Below are 17,946 nucleotides of genomic sequence, written 5' to 3'. Positions count from 1 at the left end.
CTTATTTTAAAATCTCATATTTTAAGAATATTTTAAAAATAGAAGCCCACATTAATTTGGCAGCACTGTACAAGTAATCCACTTGTACATGTCTTTTGATAGTTTTATAGCCGATAGAGGGAGGAAGTGAGGCAGAGAACATAATTTCATAAAAAAAGAATGCAATAAATAACATTTGGTATATACCAATATCAATTTAATAATACCACATAATCGCACCAAAAATCAATTTAATATATTTTTTTATTTTGAAATTAATACCAGCAAATAACTGAAAATCTATATATAATAGCTATAGAAAGATGATTCCAATATATATATAAAAAAACGAGTATTTAAATTTTTTTTATTAAATGCTAATTCTAATAATAACTTCTGCAATATTATCTAAAATAAATAAAAATAATAAAAAATAAATATAGTTTTTATTAAGAAAATTACTTATTTTAAAATCTCATATTTTAAGAATATTTTAAAAATAGAAGCCCACATAAATTTGGCAGCACTGTACAAGTAATCCACTTGTACATGTCTTTTGATAGTTTTATAGCCGATAGAGGGAGAAAGTGAGGCAGAGAACATAATTTCATAAAAAAATAATGCAATAAATAACATTTGTTATATACCAATATCAATTTAATAATAACACATAATCGTACCAAAAATCAATTTAATATATTTTATTAAAGATTTGAAATTAGTACCAACAAATAACTGAAAATCTATATATATATATATATATATATTAAAATACTTACTTTATGGTAACCCAATAAATCCGAAACCATGATTTTATATAGTAGAAAAATTAAGTGGATATAGTTATAAAAATACAATTGTAAATGAACCAAAATTATAATGTAAATGGGAGAAAAAAGATGTATGTATAATAGATTTCGAAATACAGAAATATAATCCCTAATAAAAAACAAATAATCAAATACATAGCATTTAAACTCTTCGAGTTGCAGTCCATGTGCAACCTGCAGCTGTAACACCCGAAACCCGCATCTCGCAATACGAGTTGCGTCACATGGACAACTAAAATAAAATAACATTTTCCAAAAATCCGCGGGAATTTAAAACTTTTCTTTTCAGAGTTTAGCGGAAGAAAACACTCGTGCATACATATACGGTACATTATTCCATTTATAATTATACATAAACAGTGGTAGTATCACATTATTACAAACCGTAAAAGTCTACCACCGATATAACACAAACCGTTTCCCAAAAGCGTAAATGTACCATAGGAAATAATTATACATGATCAACGATAACACTTAGTAATAAAAGGATAAAATTAAATTCTAAATATTTTCGCATATAGTTTTTATTAAAAAAATTACTTATTTTAAAATATTATATTTTAATAATATTTTAAAAATAGAAACCCACATAAATTTGGCAGCACTACACAAGTAATCCACTTGTATATGTCTTTTGATAGTTTTATAGCCGATAGAGGGAGGAAGTGAGGCAGAGAACATAATTTCATAAAAAAAGAATGCAATAAATAAAATTTGGTATGTACCAATATCAATTTAATAATAACACATAATTGCTCCAAAAATCATTTTAATATATTTTATTAAAGATTTGAAATTAATACCAGCAAATAACTGAAAATCTATATATATATATATATATATTAAAATACTTACTTTATCTAAAACACTTAGTAATAAAAGGATAAAATTAAATTTTAAATATTTTCACATATAGTTTTAATTAAAAAAAATTACTTATTTTAAAATCTCATATTTTAAAAATAGAAACCCAAATAAATTTGACAGCAGTGTATAAGTAATCCACTTGTATATGTCTTTTGACATTTTTATAGCCGATAGAAGAAGGAAGTGAGATAGAGAACATAATTTCATAAAAAAAGAATGCAATAAATAAAATTTGGTATATACCAATATCAATTTAATAATAACACATAATCGCACCAAAAATTAATTTAATATATTTTATTAAAGATTTGAAATTAATATCAGCAAATAACTGAATATATATATTAAAATACTTATTTTATCTTAGCAAAATTTCAGGGTAACCCAATAAATACGAATCCATGATTTTATATAGTAGAAAAATTAAGTGGATATAATTATAAAAAAACAATAAGAAGTGAATCAAATTTATAATTTAAATGGGAGAAAAAGATGTACGTATAATAGATTTCGAAATACAGAAATAGAATCCCTAAAGAAAAACAAATAATCAAATACATAGCATTTAAACTCTTCGAGTTGCAGTCCATGTGCAACCTGCAACGATTTATTTCTATTTTCCTTCCCCAATTTCAAATTGTAATATTAATATCTATATCAGTAAGCATTTTCTTTAATATGTGTTCGGGTTTTTGGGCATTACTAATTTTTTTTATTTGATAACACATCGAGTATTTGACTCGAAATGGTGAGGGAAACATGGAGACATGCCCCATTTTTTTTTTAAAAAGGTTCACGGGTGTTACAGCAGCGATTTATTTCTATTTCCCTTCCCCAATTTCAAATTGTAACATTAGTGTCTATAACAGTAAGCATTTTCTTTAATATATGTCCGGGTTTTTGGACATTAATTATTTTTTTTATTTGATAACACATCGAGTATTTGACTCAAAAATTTATTATAATTGTAAATAAAATTGTATTAAAAATATTTTATAATCGTCGATTTCCAATTCTGATATAAACCAGCAAAATCATTCTTCAGTTTTACGATATTTGATTTTATTATAAATAAGTTTGATAAGTAGAATTTGCCATATAATTCGGTAGATTGCCACAAGAACTTAAAGCCGTCAGATACAAGAATCCAAAACTCAGACATCAAAGAAAAAGACATAATAGAAAAAATGGAACAGACGTTGATTCTTTTGGGTATCTATATCTAATAGCTATAGAAAGATGATTCCAATATATATATAAAAAAACGAGTATTTAAATTTTTTTTTATTAAATGCTAATTCTAATAATAACTTCTGCAATATTATCTAAAATAAATAAAAATAATCAAAAATAAATATTATTTTTATTGCAAATGTAATTAGAAAAATGATATTTATATACTTATGCTAAAAGGCTTAGTACTAAAAGGATAAAATTAAATTCTAAATATTTTCGCATATAGTTTTTATTAAAAAAAATTACTTATTTTAACATCTCATATTTTAAGAATGAAATATTTTAAAAATAGAAGCCCACTACCCACATAAATTTGGCAGCATGGTACAAGTGATCCACTTGTATATGTTTTTTACTGTTTTACACCCGACAAAAGAAGTGATGCAAAGAGTATAGTTTCATAAAAAAAAAAAGAAATGCAATAAATAAAGTTTGGTATATATCAATATCAATTTAATAATAACACATAATTGCACTAAAAATCAATTTAATATATTTTATTAAATTTTTGAAAATAATACCAACAAATAATTGCAAATCTAAATATATATATTAAAATACTTACTTTATGGTAACCCAATAAATCCGAAACCATGATTTTATATAGTAGAAAAATTAAGTGGATATAGTTATAAAAATACAATTGTAAATGAACCAAATTTATAATGTAAATGGGAGAAAAAAGATGTATGTATAATAGATTTCGAAATACAGAAATATAATCCCTAATAAAAAATAAATAATCAAATACATAGCATTTAAACTCTTCGAGTTGCAGTCCATGTGCAACCTGCAGCGATTTATTTCTATTTCCCTTCCCCAATTTCAAATTGTAACATTAGTGTCTATAACAGTAAGCATTTTCTTTAATATATGTCCGGGTTTTTGGACATTAATTATTTTTTTTATTTGATAACACATCGAGTATTTGACTCAAAAATTTATTATAATTGTAAATAAAATTGTATTAAAAATATTTTATAATCGTCGATTTCCAATTCTGATATAAACCAGCAAAATCAATCTTCAGTTTTACGATATTTGATTTTATTATAAGTAAGTTTGATAAGTAGAATTCCGTAGATTACCACAGAAACTTAAAGCCATCAGACACAAGAATCCAAAACTCAGACATCAAGAAAAAACCATAATAGAATAAATGGAACACACTTATACTCTTACTATATTTTTCTTGGTAGCAGATTTTGATATTTTTGGGAATCCATATCTAATAGCTATAGAAAGATGATTCCAATATAAAAAAAACGGGTATTTAAATTTTATTATCCAATTTCTGACATCGGCGGTAACCAAATTAGAAACTTTAAATAATTATATAAAATATGGATATTTATAAAAATTATGGATTTTTTTTTTGGTCGGGAGATACGGGTTTGAGGCCCTTTGCATGTAACGGTCCAAGATCTTGACGACCCAAATGTGAATAGGCCTCTTAAAAGCCCATTAATAGAGGCCACCAAATTTGAAAACGTGATTAAAATCCCAAACCAATCCTTTTCAGATTCTAATTATTGAGTGTTATTATTTTTTCAATTTAATCAATGTAAGAGTTTGAGGAAAATAATCAATTTTCAGCTGTATATTAAATATGACACAATATTAAACTTGTGAGTTGTTGCGTAGTCTCAAAATAACTCTTTTTTTTTGTAAGAAGACAGAAATAAATTTTCATATTATATATATATATATATATATATATATATATATTAAGATATCATAATTAAATAAGTTAGAGAAATTTAAAAAAAAAAAGTTGATGGACAAAGTGACCGTTGAAAGGACGCTACTGTGGAACGTTACCGTTGCGCCCTTTTCTCTTCTTTGAGATTTTCGCTCAATTAATTTCGAGACTCGAACCACGTTGAAACCCTAACTCGCTCTAATTGCCTCGAAGAAAATCCATCATTGCAGGTATCCGGATTCTCCTCTCTGATTACTGAGATCGTTGTTTCAATGGCGTCGATAACAGCAGAGAAAGCTATAATCACATTGCGTGGATCTGCGGCCATCGTCAGCGAGTTCTTATGTCCGTGCTTTTTCCAGTTTCTTAGGTTTTGACCCGTCGATTCACATGGGATTTTGAAGCATATTTCTTCACTTACTGTTGTTGATTTTGGCTTTCTCTTCCCCAATTTGATGATCTTTTTCAGGTTATGCTTGGAACAGGTGAGAATCGATGGATCGTGGGATTCCCATTAATTTTCGCGACTATTTTCAACATAGGGTTTTGAGTTAACCAGAAGAGAGCTTCGTCAAAGTGAAGAAATATGGATTGCCAGTGTTGCTTATCCAAGACGAAGCCGTTAAGTCCTTCCTTCCTCTTCAACCTGACTTCTCAGATTTCCGGTAAGCCTTCTTCCCCGACATTTGATTGAAATCTTACAATTTTTGTGTCTAGAACATTGGTTTTCTCAGAGTCCTTGTTGTTTGGCTGAATCATTCATTCCTTTAATCCCTCATCTGGTAATATTCTTACAGGATTAGCAAAACTAGTGAGAGATTGTGTCTTGGGTCTTGCTGCACATGATTATGCCGGAACTTAGGCGTCTGATTCGAAAAACATCATTTATGTAAAGAATGGCTTGTGGCGGGAAAGTTGTACTTGTGATAATGAGCAAAGCGACCTCCGAGGTCTTAGAGAGATGGAACTTCCGCATTGAAACCGATAACGAGGTTGTTCAAAAAGGGTGAGTTTTTTTTTTTGTTCAGATCTTGGATTGCCAATTACATGAATGGATCCTATGACACTTCTCAAATGTGTTTGCTTGATGTCATTTGCGTTTACCTCCTTCAGTGTCTCGAGGGAGAAAAGCGATAAGGAGATCATGGGGGAGATCCAAGCCATCATGAGACAGATCGCCTCGAGCATAACTTTACTTGCCTTGTCTTGATGAAACGTAAGAACCTTACAACACATACCCCTTAATCGAATCGAACACCCTCTTTGTATATATTTGCATAGATCAGATTTTCTTGGTGAATTCAGTGCTCCAAGTATCTATGGTTAGGCGTGTTTGATGTGTTGGCAACTTGGCATACACGGATAAAGACGGCATACACTGATAAAGACGAGGTTGTACCATTTACCTGGATCGAGAGCGAACCAAAGCTGATTGCCAATCCGCAGATGGTTATAAATTGCACTCTTTCGACACAAAGGTAAAAGCGGATAAGGGATTTGGGATCTCATTAGGAACTCAAATGTAATAGATGGTTTTGTCTTTGCAGATTCATAAGGTCGATACCCTTGTTTCTTACGAGAACGACGAGTGGGACGAAGCGGAATGAACAGAACAAAGTTGACACCTTTCTTCTCGGGTTCTTTTTTTTTGTGAATCCTTTATTGACATATGTTCTGTCCAAATATGGTTGTGGCAAGAACCTCTGTCCACAACATTTTTTATTATCTATATATACAATGATGTTGAAGCTTGCGTATTTTGACCATTTTCAGCGTAGTTATAAAACTCTGGATTCTATAAAAGTGTAAACACAGATGGAACAGGATTTTGTTTTTTTAATGAGAATTTCTTATAAAGTGCTTCCAGAAAATCATGTTCAATTATGGCAGTAAAGTACACGTGTTTTCCGTTTTCTCTCTGTCTTAATTATAGTTTGTTAATGGAGATTTAGTCATAATTGTATCAATGTAATGAAATATTCTAATTTGCATATCTTTTTTTGTCACTGAAAAAAATGTGGAAAATTGGACATCGAGAAGATAATTAATAATAATAATATGATTTAATAATATTTGAGAGAATTTTTTTCTTCTCTGTGGTTATTAAAGAAGGAGCGAGAGAATATGAGCCACCGAGAGAGAAAGTGGGCAAAGAAAAGCACCCGGAAAGAAAGCAGAAGTCCGGCTTTTGTCTTCTTCTTCCTCCTCCTCCTCAGTTAGCTTCTTCTCCTTCCTTTCTTTAGCGTTTTGTCTTTAAAGTTCTGGGCTTTTTTTCCCCCGATCATCCAGACCAAGCCCTCGGTTTACGCAATCTTCTCCTGTCTGCTCGTTTTCTCTGTCGGTCTTTTAATTCATAAATTCGGCGAAAAATCATAGCTTTTCTGTTTTATTGAGAGAGAGAGAGAGAGATGTATAATCAATTGGCGATGTCTTCTTCTTCTTCGTCCTCTTACCAGGAGTTCTTGAAGATTCTGGAATCTGATGTTCAACACGCAAATACCCTGTAAGCCTTTTCCTCTTTCTATTTTCTGGGGTTTTTGCTTTTTCGAAACAGTTTTAGACTTTTCTTATGATCATGATCATGCTGCTTTTTTTAGTGCTTTCAGATGATATGTAGTTGATTTGTAAGAGGAAGTAGAAGAAGACCCAGCTAGACAATTTTGAGGGTTTTGTGACTTGTCTGTATAATTTCAGCGAAATTGTGGTTTTGATTCAACGCCTCTCAATCTGAGTTCTTTTTAGCTGGTAACTTGCTAATATGTATATTATTAGATCATCATATATACACTATTGCTATATATATATAGGTCATATAAAGGATTTTGGGTGTTTGGTGGTTTCAAAAACAACTTTTTGAAGTTTTTGATTTTCAGCCATTACAAGATTGCAAAAGGGCAAAACACTATGCTTGTTTTGGCTCTTGCCCATGTTTTGTTTCCTGAATTATCCATAAGAAGTCAATGTTGAGGTTAGTTTGATGATCATCTCTCTTCAGGGCAACGGCTATTCCCATGGGGAAAGATGGAATGAGGCTTCAGATGAAACTGGTTCACAATAACTTGGCTTCACTCCTACTGTTGTTGTTTCAGTGGTTAGACTTTTCATGCTCCTGTCTGGTTCCTCGGTATCTAAACCTCTTCCATGTTCTCGTCTACAAGGTTAGTTTATTCAGTCTCCCTATAGATCATTTCGCTTCAGACAATGACCTCAAAGTGTCTTAGCTATTACCCCTTCAATGCTGAAGTTTTGATAGAAACAAAGCTTTTAATAGTGTTATTTTACTCATTTGTGCTTCGGTTCCTGTCATCGTGTTTGTGCAGGTGCATTCAGATGGACAACCTAAATTAACCACTCATGGAAGGAAGGCGACAATTAGTGAGTTCTATGGTATGTCCTTCTGATAAATATCCCAGCTTTATGAGAGATGCCCTTTATACGCCGAAATGCTTTGTTTCTGGCTTGAGTCTGCTACATTCTTGAACGGAATGAAGTATAGTTGGACGAATTTACAAAGACACATTCATATGATGATCTTTCCTTTCACTGGTTTTTCATTTTGGCCCGAATATCCTATTTGCAGGAGTCATACTGCCATCGCTTCAGCAACTACATAGCAACTTAGAAGAGTTGGAGAACAAAGACATCGGGTGTGACATGAGAAGACTCAGCAGAAAGATAACGAGAGAAGGTCGTAGTTTCAGAAATATGGCATTAGATCGAGAAGAGGAATGCGGAATTTGCTTAGAGACTTCTCCCAAGATGGTGTTGCCCAGTTGCTGCCATTCACTCTGCATCAAATGCTACCGCAGCTGGTATAAAGTCTCTGTTTTTACCTAACACCCATTTTCTCTTACAAGCCTCTTAGTTGCCTGAATACATCATATGACACATGTCTCTACAGGAACATGAAATCTCAGTCATGCCCGTTTTGTCGGGGCAGCATCAAGAGGGTAAACTCGGATGACTTGTGGGTTCTTGCGGGGGATGAGGACGTGGTGGATGCTAAGACTGTGTCCAAGGAAGATTTGCTTCGGTTTTACCTCTACATCAACAGCCTTCCCAAGGATTGCCCAGATGCCCTTTTCTTGGTGTATTACGAATACTCGAATCTGATTTAGAAGATGGCAAAAACCTTTGTACGGATTGAGATGAAATGTATATACAGAAACAGAATCCGAATGTAGGGTTTGAGATGGTGAAATATGAAAATGCTAAAGGTCCCGTTTTTACTTGGTTTTGGATCCATTTTACGTTGGTGGCATTGGCTTTGTATCGTAATATGAAATTGGAAAGCGTTGAAACGATGCCGTTGTGGAGGCGGAGAGACTGGGCCTCTCGTTCACAGGAGAATATCTTATCTGTTTTCTTTTCTAATAGCCACGGCGATGAAAACATGTCTCTTCTTCTCCGTGCCAGCGAGTTAAAGATCTCCTCTTGCTTGCCCGTGTGTTTTTTTGAACAGAGCTCTTATGAACTGAACTAATCGTTTTCATCAACCCAGAAAAAGTCTCTCTGGTCGTGGTTCCATGGCGTTGCCCACATGCTTGAAGAGCGAAATTCTCATGTCACCGGTCTTGGGACGTCAGTTCTCAGGAAATCTCGTGAAATGGGACAGTGGGTTCGCTGTTCCAACAAGGCTCCGACTCAGCGGTAGGACCGATGATCGAGAGAGGTTGAAAATCCGAGCCGCGTTTACTTTCCCACCGGCGTTTCTGACGAAAGGAGGCCGAGACGCGAAGCTGAAGGAACTCAAGCAAGACCTCTACGACGCCATAGCTCCTCTCGACCGTGGCGCCAAAGCCACGCCTGATGACCAGCGCCAAATCGATCAGGTCCTCTTCTTTCCTCTTTCCTTGTGATTCACATGGCAGATTGAAGAAAAGTAGCTTCAGAGAGGTCAAGGAACAAGAAAGTTTCAAGCTTTTAGGAATTTTAGAAGCCACTCCTTGGAATTAGCTTGAAACCCTTCTGATTTGAGTGGAGCATCAGTCTCTCTTACACTCACCCAAGTGCCCCATATAGAAAATCCAGAATCTTGAGAGAAGAGTTTCATTGGTCGAATCAATGGGCAAAACTCAAAAAATGTTAAAACTTGATTGTACAAGGTTGTTCAAATTGGTCAAACCAATCCAACACGTCCATGTAAACTGGAGAAACCAGGCTGTTTTTTTTACATGCATGACTTGTGTTCTCAATCCCCATTATTTTCCACTCTCTGGTTAATGTTTGGACAGTTAGCTCGCAAGCTGGAAGCTGTTAACCCAACGAAGGCGCCTCTGAAATCTGATTTACTCAATGGAAAATGGGAACTCATTTATACAACCTCTGTCTCCATCTTGCAGATAAAGGTAAAAATTCCGAGATCTTTCCAGTTCTCTGGCTGCAGAAACTATTTCAAATGATGTCTGAAATATCTGTGTTTTTGCTTGTTATCATTCATTTGATTCAGTTTCTTTCATCCTGTGGCAGAAACCGAGGTTCTTGAGGTCGATAACAAACTACCAAGCTATCAATGCAGACACATTAAGGGTGCAAAACATGGAGACTTTTCCATTCTTCAACTCGGTAAGTTTCCAACTTGATTTTCCCTCATACTGCTTATTATACCCCGTTTTTGGACAAATTCTTATGGTTTTGTACAAGACCGTAGACCAAACTCTTCCTTTATGATCCAGGACATGAAGCCCGTTACCGCAATCTTTGTGGCTGAATGTTTTGGCAAACTAAATTTTGCAGGTAATTGGAACCTTGAGGCCCCTAAACCCTAGGAAGGTTGCGGTAAAGCTCGAAAGGTTTAGAATTTTAGGCCTTGTAAGCGTTCTTATCTGTTTTCTTTTTGGCTCTTCAAAGCTATACAGCCTTGAACTGCATCTAGTCTTATAATATATCAAGTAGCTAATTAAGAATGTAAATAAGTTTGATCTGACTTTCCATGCATTCATTCCAGATTCCGGTAAACGCCCCTGATACTGCTCGTGGTGAACTGGAGATCACTTACGTGGATGAAGAACTACGGTCAGTGATTTTTTTGTTTTGTTTTTGTTTTGGATATGTTTCATGAACTACATCTGAAAAGCTGAAGCCAGAACATGACAGAGGTTGAGGTTGTTTTTCGCAGGCTATCAAGGGGGGACAAGGGCAACTTGTTTATACTGAAGATGTTTGACAGATCCTATCGAATTCCTCCTCCTTGATCTTGTTTAGCGCTTGGAAGAAATGTAGTGAAGAATCGAAATAAGAGAGAAATGAGAGATGGGTGTGTCTTTGATCCATTGGTCGTACGTTGTAATATATCAGATAAAAAGGGCATGACTTTCAGATACCCATCAACTGATACTACGAGTACGAACCCTCTCGAGAATTTCAACGAATTAAACAATTTTTGAAGTGGGAAGACACTAAATCATGGGAGAATTTGATGGACATGCAAATCAGATGTTTGCTTCTGATGGATAATATGCTCTTCCATATTCTCCGTGCCTGTTTCTACAGTAAAGATTTGAAATTTCGTGTTCAAAGCTGGAATAAGGACGTCAAAGCACACGAGAGGAATCGCAAACGGGGAAAGTGTAAAACGACGCCGTTGAAGTAGCCCGATACCAAGACCTCTCGTTTCCGATGGAGAAAGTCTTCTGCTTTTGGCCATAGCATTTCGGCGATTTCTTCCTCCGTCTTCGATTGTAGTTTCTATGCATCGAATTCTCTGATGGGTTTTATGGCTCTGCAACCATGGTGGAGAGGAGCTTCAACAACAGTTCGTCTCCCTTGTCCAGATCGTACATGGGTATGTAATCGTCGGTCTCTGTTTCTTGAAAAAGACTCTGAAATTTTCAATCTTGTTGTCAATTTCGCGTTAATCAACCATTGTAATTTGCAGTGTAAGATTCTGGGTTTTGCCCACATCTGCATCTCTTGCTGTCTCTCTCTCTCTACTCCGACAAGACCTCTTAACACGGCTTTAATGTCTTGTTTGCTATAACAATGGATACTCTTGATCATGCTTCAGGGATATTATAAGTTCAGTATAAGGGCGTGTTCAGATCGTAAATCACTGAAGAAATCTACAAGAGAGGCTCGACAGAGTAAAAACCCAATCAAGAACTCGAACAAGAGTAGCAGTAGATCAGAAGTAAACCAAGTTCCTTCACCAAGATTTGATGAAGTTTCAGATAACAGTGATGTGGACACAGTTGACATTTCAGCTTCCAACAAGGAATCAGTTGATGATGTTGCGCCAAGAGACAAGGTGCTTCAAGCTTGCACGGTTACTTCAGGGTTGATTTCTGCACTTGGTCTCATTATCAGACAGGTAACAACTCAATCTCTCCATAAAGTTCAGACATTGTCCTTCTTCTGTTCCATGACTGTTGAAGCCCTTGTGTAGTATCTATCAATGGTGTTATTTCTATTGACATCTACCGGTACGCTGTCAGGTGTCTCATTTCGCCTCAACTGAAGGATTACCGATTCCCGACAGCTCGATGGATGTTACATGTAATGGCACCGTGTTAGTTTTCGCATATGCTTAAACGGGTTGCAGTCAGAATCGCTCATGAAAGCTCTTCTTGCAGTTGGGTTCGAGATATGGCATCTCGAGATGATTGGTGGAATGGTGATATTCATTACATCATGCAGGCTATTGCTACTAAAATCTTGGCCAGATTTCGCTGAATCGAGCAATGCAGCAAACCGACAGGTCCATTCTCAGTTCTTCTTCTCACGGCATCAAACCCATTCTTCAGCTTTCTTACCTGCTTCCCCTCGATACCATCTTCAGGTCCTTTCTTCACTTGAACCACTAGATTACCTCGTCGTCTCAGTTTTACCCGGTGTCAGCGAGGTACATAACTGACAAGAAGAAGCAAACTCTTGTCTGAAATTCAGTTATGAACGTATGGTTCTTAGTCTTATCCAAGATATTATGGTTCAGGAGATTCTTTTCCGAGGAGCTCTTCTGCCATTGTTTGGAACCAATTGGATCGGTATTGTGGCAGTTGGTGCCATCTTCGGCTTTCTTCATCTCGGAAGCAATAGAAAGTTTTCTTTTGCAATCTGGTACAGTTTTCGTCGATTCTTATTTCATGTGTTCTTGAATCTCTATATCACACTTCCATGGATCATATTCTACGATGTTTTTTCCGTTGCGGAACTGTTGCGTTTTCAGGGCAACCTTTGTCGGGATAGTCTATGGTTACGCTACGGTTTTGTCGTCGAGTCTTTTTGTTCCGATGGCATCGCATGCTCTGAACAATTTGGCCGGAGGAATCCTGTGGCGCTACACTTCCAAGTTGGAGTTGTCGGAGTAAAATATGTCTTTTCTCATGGGGTTTAATTTGACTCTTTATAATTTTAGTGGGTGATTTTGTCATATATGTAAAGTTGAGGGCTGTTACTGCAATTTTGATACGACATTTTTCTTTTGTCATTAACAAATGATGCAGTGGATTAGGTGGTCATGAATTCATAATAAATAATCTAAATTGAATTAGATTTAATATAAAACCGAATCTTTGTAAAATCGAAAATTCGAATTCGAATTGAATTGAATAAAAAATAATTGCAAAAATTGAATCACATTTAATATAAATTCGAATCTTTGTAAAATAAAAAAATTCGAATTTGAATTGAATAAAAAATAATTGAACAAATTGTAATTTTTTAAATAATATTTTTATCAATAAAAATAGAATTGAAATAGTTTTAAATTAGAAAATAAAATCCAAATATAACCAAACCAATTTTGATAGAACTGAACTCCAAATGACCAGTCCTCAAGCGAATTATAACTGATGCAAAAGGGAAAATGATGGGAAGATCATATTCAATGGTACAAACAACAAATGATAAAGACATAATTGATCAAGATCAAATCAATAACCAAGTTTTTTTTAATGATTAATGATCTAAATTGATTAATTTTAAAATTTTATGGTACTAATATTAAACAAAATCATAATTATGGAAGCGTCTTGCCGTCAAAATTCACATGGGAACAGGACAGAGAGACGTGAAATGATGGAAAGTAGTGCGGACTTGTATTTTCCCAAACTTCAACAACCGTAAAGCTTTTTTCTTCCTTTCTTTCCCTTCTTTTCTGGGAAACTGCCCACTCATTAAAGCAACAATCTTTGAACAAAATTTAGCTCCAAAGTCCGTCGAATCGCAAAAAAAAAACAAAAATCTCAGACCCGGCAGAGAACTTCGAGCAATGCTGGAAGAAAATGGCGAGCGGCTGCGCAGTACGAGGTGGTTGTCCCAGCGATTACGTCGCCGTTGTCGTAGCAATCATCTGCTTTCTCGTGTATGTTTTTTTTCTTCCTCGTCTTTGTTTTTTTGGGTCTTTTTTTTTTTGAGATGGTTTGTTAATTCAATCAAATGCTTGTCGGAAAGTACTGGTTTTACTTCAAAGATCTGACCTTTTTTTCCGTTCTGGGTCTACTGATATGTCATGTTTCATCATTTACCAAGTGGGTTTCTCGCTATATGGATGTCTGGATTGTGGATTTTTCGTTCTTAAGTTAAGTGTTTGATGATATGTCCCACCGGATTTTGGAGGGTGTAATGTTATTTTTCTCTGGACTTTCTTGGTTTCAACTCCCACCCAATGCTTCAATGTGTTTGCTGATATATTTCTGTTGATTTGATTCGAGTTGATGTGCAAATGAATATTTTCACTGTTTTGATTAAAAGTTCCATTTATTTGCCATGGAGAGAGTACATGGTTACTATTTGAGGTAATACCTTAGGGGCGTTGAATGGTCTGATTTTGCAATTAATGTTTCTGAAAGTCTCCATCTTTTATTCTTCGATTCAAGGGTTTGGACCATGATCTAAGGACCACCTGGTCAGCCACTGATCTGGATCTGATATCCAAACTCATTCCCAGATTTTTTTTGTCTTTTAAACATACACTTGTCTGATCATATTTCTTGTCCTTGTTCTTGCTTTAGGCTTCTATCACGCTCGATCTTGCCCTGTTTAATACACAAGGCTCCTCGTCTTAATGGAAGCAGTTTCTGGATCCCTGTGATTCAAGTCATTGCAAGCTTCAACCTTCTCTTCTCAATTGTGGTGAGATGATGAACTCTGTTTGATCACTCCAGCCTCGCGGACTCGTTTTAGTTTCTGACATAATATGGCTGTGGCTGAATCTTCAATGGTTTTATCTCTCAGATGTCAGTCAATTTCCTCAAGTTCAATAAGAGACATTGGTGGCAATCTTGTTACGTTTGGGCAGGTCAGATCTCTGTTCTTCTTTCGAAACTAGATTCATGGGGTTTGGTCAGTACACCTATCTATCTTTCTCTATATGCTTAAAATGTTTGTTTGCTTTTTCAGTGTGGGTTGAAGGGCCACTTGGATTCGGGTTGCTGCTAAGCTGCCGTATAACTCAGGCATTCCAACTATACTATATATTTGTCAAGTAAGAAAATTTCATTGAAATGCTTAAGATGGCATGTATATATGGTTATCTCATGATTATGAACTGAACCGGCTGGATGGACTGACACATATAAACCTTTGCAATATAGGAAGCGTTTACCTCCTATCAAGTCATATTTCTTTCTTCCCCTTGTACTGCTGCCATGGATCGGTGGAGCTGCGTGTAATAATTCTAACTTTACTGCATTCTAACATTTCTCCCACTTGCAATTGTTTCTGTAATCTGAAAGCTTTTTTGATTTCTTTAGTTATCCATGCAAGAAAGCCTCTCAATCATCAGTGCCACATGGGGGTTAAATGGACTCTCCCGGTCGTTGGGTTTCATGCTTTATATGTTCTCGCTCTCGTTGCATTCACGAGGGCAATCCGTCATATAGAGTTCCGTTTTGATGAACTTAGGGATCTTTGGCAAGGAATTCTTGTCTCAGCTTCATCAATCGGTATACCATTTCTCAATACCAAACCATCCTCTCCTCAATCTGTCATTATCCATTTTACCATTTTATAGACTATCTTGATTCATTTACCCTATTGTATATCTGAGCTGAAATATAACCAAGGTTCGTTTTTTTCTTCTTCTCCAGGAATATGGGTTTCAGCTTATGTCTTGAATGAGATTCATGAAGATGTCTCCTGGCTTCAGATTTCATCAAGATTTATGCTTCTAATTATGGTAATCTACTGCATTGCTCTATCTCTTTGGCAACACTAGTCTTAACGGGCTTCAGGTTTTTCTTCTTTGGGGTAATAACAGTTCATATGCTTTTTAATACAGGCTGGAATTCTTGTCGTTGTCTTCTTTTCAATTTCAAGTTCTCAACCTCTAATCTCACAAATCAGCCTGAAGAAAAGGGAGCATTTTGAATTTCGAAGAATGGGTCAAGCTTTAGGCATACCCGACAGTGGACTGTTACTGCACAAGGAGGAGGTTCAACCCATAGATACAAATGAGCCGCTCGATAAGCTTCTTCTGAATAGAAGATTCCGTCAATCCTTTATGGAATTCGCAGATAGGTACCTCATCTTCTTTAAGCTGGCTTCTCGAGAAGTTTCTCCAGTTTTTCTATTTAACATCAGTCCATAACATCTATCACTCTTCCTAAAAAAATTGTTAGTTGTTATGCTGGAGAAACCTTGCACTTCTTTGAAGAGGTTCATGAACATGGAAAAATCCCTGAAGATGATCCAGTAAGAAGAATCTACATGGCTCGGCATATCATTGAGAAGTACATAGTTGCAGGTTTCATTCATTCATTCCTTTTTTACTCAGCTCCAAATTCAGAAAATGGATCTCTGCCGTTCAATGTTGAGTTAACTTTGCGTTTTTCCCGTGCCCTTTTCGCCTACCGCCCTTTGGAAACTATCCATCGAGCAGGTTCTGAGATGGAGGTGAATATATCTCATAAGACCCGGCAAGAAATCTTGAACACTCAAGATCTTGCTCACCCTAATCTCTTCAAGAACGCATTAAACGAAGTGATGCAGCTGATCAAGACGGTATGTATACCTCTTGATTTTACCGCCTTTAAACCTCGTTCATTGCAACGACCTCTGTCTTAAAAATCTCTGGTTCCATTGAAGAACTTGGCAAAGGATTACTGGTCTTCCATCTTCTTCATCAAGTTCAGAGAAGCAGCCATGGAGCAAGACCCGGCCCACTTGGAAAGTTGGAGTTTTTCTCCAAGGCTGAGCTCTGTTCATGGCTCTGATGACCCTTTCTTCCATGAACAACTATCAAAGTGTTCCAGCCACAGTAGCCCTGTCTAAGGGAGTCACAAACAGGTATTTCCCCTTAGTGTTGTAATCTTATACATAATGTTCATAGATTTTCCGACACAGTTCTTGTAATGTAGACTCGTAACCGGTGGTACAGTTTTCCGGTACAGTTCGGTTTGGTGTATGCGGATAAAACTCAGAAACCATGTATTATTATTAAAGCAATACATGTACAAATTATTCATAGTTGAAATTTATGTTATTAATGTTTCATCTGAATCATGTTTTGGTAACAAAAAAACGAATGTTTTAAATGGCATTATATAAAAAATACCCTTATTTTGCTATTATTACTTCAACACATATCTTTTCAATATATACTCATGTGACCCACAATATAATGTGGTTATATTTTGATTTTATTGATTATAACGTTAAATTTATAGTGATCTCCCTAATTCATTATATTCATACCTTATATATCTTACTAATTATTTGATTAAAACATCATAAATTTAACGCTATGAATAATGAGATCAACATGTGACTACACTATATTTCAGGTCATATGGTCACAACTGAAGAAAAGTATGTGTTGAAGTAAGAATAGCAAAGCAAGTGTATTTTTTATAATATCCCGTTTTAAATCGTGTTTTTCTTTATTTTTACAGTTCTTTTTTGCCCAAATATGAAAAGTAAAAAAATACCAAAAACGTAGAAATGATAATGGGCCCACATTGGGCTCATCATGGATTTGTTAAGCCCATAATGAGATTGCAGTGTGGGCTTTGATCCGGTGCGTCAGGTAACACGCGCACCTTAGCATTAATAGCCATTACATTGAGAAAAAAGTTTAAATTAGAAATTAGGAAAAACAAATTATGCATCAATTTTAGCCGGTAAAAAAAAAAAAGAAATACAAATTCGGCAAGCCTCACGTTTCGACGTCTTCCTCGCATTTCGCTCATCACTATATAAACAATGAAACTCTCGCATCTTAATTCCAAACAAAGAAAACGGCAAGAATTTTTTGAACTCTGTGAACAATGGCGCGCCTTCACTTTGCTCTCCTCGTCCTCTTCCTCGCCGTCTCCGCCGCGATCGCATCAGCCGCCGATAATTCCACGGCCAAGGCGGGGGATCCCACCGCCGCCGTGGGGGGGGGGGGGGCGG

General features: G+C 35.5%; 5 protein-coding genes and 1 pseudogene across 7 annotated transcripts in view; all 6 read left to right on the top strand.

Moving 5' to 3' along the window:
- Positions 1-4,886: 4,886 nt before the first annotated feature.
- Positions 4,887-6,221, top strand: LOC104825687 (annotated as a pseudogene).
- Positions 6,222-6,748: 527 nt separating this feature from the next.
- On the top strand, positions 6,749-8,846 carry LOC104825686. The gene is made up of 5 exons (XM_010558059.2): positions 6,749-7,117; positions 7,610-7,772; positions 7,935-8,001; positions 8,195-8,426; positions 8,516-8,846. Exons 1-5 carry the CDS (start codon positions 7,023-7,025, stop codon positions 8,730-8,732), a joined length of 774 nt encoding a protein of 257 aa, XP_010556361.1. The 5' UTR covers positions 6,749-7,022; the 3' UTR covers positions 8,733-8,846.
- Positions 8,847-8,983: 137 nt separating this feature from the next.
- On the top strand, positions 8,984-10,936 carry LOC104825685 (probable plastid-lipid-associated protein 4, chloroplastic). 2 transcript variants are annotated; one of them, XM_010558058.2, is made up of 6 exons: positions 8,984-9,446; positions 9,849-9,962; positions 10,084-10,179; positions 10,290-10,350; positions 10,562-10,629; positions 10,733-10,936. In XM_010558058.2, exons 1-5 carry the CDS (start codon positions 9,141-9,143, stop codon positions 10,579-10,581), a joined length of 597 nt encoding a protein of 198 aa, XP_010556360.1. In that variant the 5' UTR covers positions 8,984-9,140; the 3' UTR covers positions 10,582-10,629; positions 10,733-10,936. The 2 variants fall into 2 exon arrangements, with proteins under 2 accessions (XP_010556360.1, XP_010556359.1); XM_010558057.2 differs by lacking the exon at positions 10,290-10,350 and adding an exon at positions 10,351-10,425 and having other exon boundaries at positions 8,987-9,446.
- Positions 10,937-11,097: 161 nt separating this feature from the next.
- LOC104825684 lies at positions 11,098-13,025 on the top strand. The gene is made up of 7 exons (XM_010558056.2): positions 11,098-11,398; positions 11,621-11,923; positions 12,048-12,108; positions 12,186-12,310; positions 12,392-12,454; positions 12,545-12,669; positions 12,779-13,025. The coding sequence occupies exons 1-7, from the start codon at positions 11,321-11,323 to the stop codon at positions 12,918-12,920; spliced, it is 897 nt and encodes a 298-aa protein (XP_010556358.1). The 5' UTR covers positions 11,098-11,320; the 3' UTR covers positions 12,921-13,025.
- Positions 13,026-13,678: 653 nt separating this feature from the next.
- Positions 13,679-17,026, top strand: LOC104825682 (regulator of G-protein signaling 1). Its single transcript, XM_010558055.2, has 11 exons — positions 13,679-13,915; positions 14,565-14,685; positions 14,788-14,851; positions 14,953-15,037; positions 15,147-15,220; positions 15,306-15,497; positions 15,642-15,730; positions 15,833-16,071; positions 16,173-16,297; positions 16,433-16,554; positions 16,639-17,026. Exons 1-11 carry the CDS (start codon positions 13,836-13,838, stop codon positions 16,822-16,824), a joined length of 1,377 nt encoding a protein of 458 aa, XP_010556357.1. The 5' UTR covers positions 13,679-13,835; the 3' UTR covers positions 16,825-17,026.
- Positions 17,027-17,754: 728 nt separating this feature from the next.
- LOC104825681 (anther-specific protein BCP1-like) overlaps positions 17,755-17,946 on the top strand; it is a 777-nt gene continuing 585 nt past the window's right edge. The window contains exon 1 of one of the 2 annotated variants that reach the window (XM_010558054.2): positions 17,755-17,932. In XM_010558054.2, the coding sequence (XP_010556356.1) occupies positions 17,820-17,932 (113 nt within the window). In that variant the 5' untranslated portion in view covers positions 17,755-17,819. The remainder of the gene's footprint in view (positions 17,933-17,946) is intronic. The other variant, XM_010558053.2, reaches the window with a different exon arrangement.

The sequence above is a fragment of the Tarenaya hassleriana genome, unplaced genomic scaffold (assembly GCF_000463585.1).
Source record: "Tarenaya hassleriana unplaced genomic scaffold, ASM46358v1 Cleome48, whole genome shotgun sequence".
NCBI classification, from domain to species: Eukaryota; Viridiplantae; Streptophyta; class Magnoliopsida; order Brassicales; family Cleomaceae; genus Tarenaya; species Tarenaya hassleriana.
This window is presented reverse-complemented; position numbering and strand designations above follow the sequence as displayed.

Coding starts and splice junctions, on each gene's coding strand:
- LOC104825686 (XM_010558059.2), top strand. CDS start 7,023: ATGTATAATCAATTGGCGATGTCTTCTTCTTCTTCGTCCTCTTACCAG. Junction 7,118..7,609: donor GTTCAACACGCAAATACCCT/GTAAGCCTTTTC, acceptor ATCTCTCTTCAG/GGCAACGGCTATTCCCATGG. Junction 8,427..8,515: donor ATCAAATGCTACCGCAGCTG/GTATAAAGTCTC, acceptor ATGTCTCTACAG/GAACATGAAATCTCAGTCAT.
- LOC104825684 (XM_010558056.2), top strand. CDS start 11,321: ATGGGTTTTATGGCTCTGCAACCATGGTGGAGAGGAGCTTCAACAACA. Junction 12,455..12,544: donor TTTTACCCGGTGTCAGCGAG/GTACATAACTGA, acceptor ATTATGGTTCAG/GAGATTCTTTTCCGAGGAGC. Junction 12,670..12,778: donor AAGTTTTCTTTTGCAATCTG/GTACAGTTTTCG, acceptor TTGCGTTTTCAG/GGCAACCTTTGTCGGGATAG.
- LOC104825685 (XM_010558057.2), top strand. CDS start 9,141: ATGGCGTTGCCCACATGCTTGAAGAGCGAAATTCTCATGTCACCGGTC. Junction 9,447..9,848: donor ACCAGCGCCAAATCGATCAG/GTCCTCTTCTTT, acceptor ATGTTTGGACAG/TTAGCTCGCAAGCTGGAAGC. Junction 10,180..10,350: donor CTTTTCCATTCTTCAACTCG/GTAAGTTTCCAA, acceptor TAAATTTTGCAG/GTAATTGGAACCTTGAGGCC.
- LOC104825682 (XM_010558055.2), top strand. CDS start 13,836: ATGGCGAGCGGCTGCGCAGTACGAGGTGGTTGTCCCAGCGATTACGTC. Junction 14,852..14,952: donor ATCTTGTTACGTTTGGGCAG/GTCAGATCTCTG, acceptor TTGCTTTTTCAG/TGTGGGTTGAAGGGCCACTT. Junction 15,221..15,305: donor ATGGATCGGTGGAGCTGCGT/GTAATAATTCTA, acceptor TGATTTCTTTAG/TTATCCATGCAAGAAAGCCT.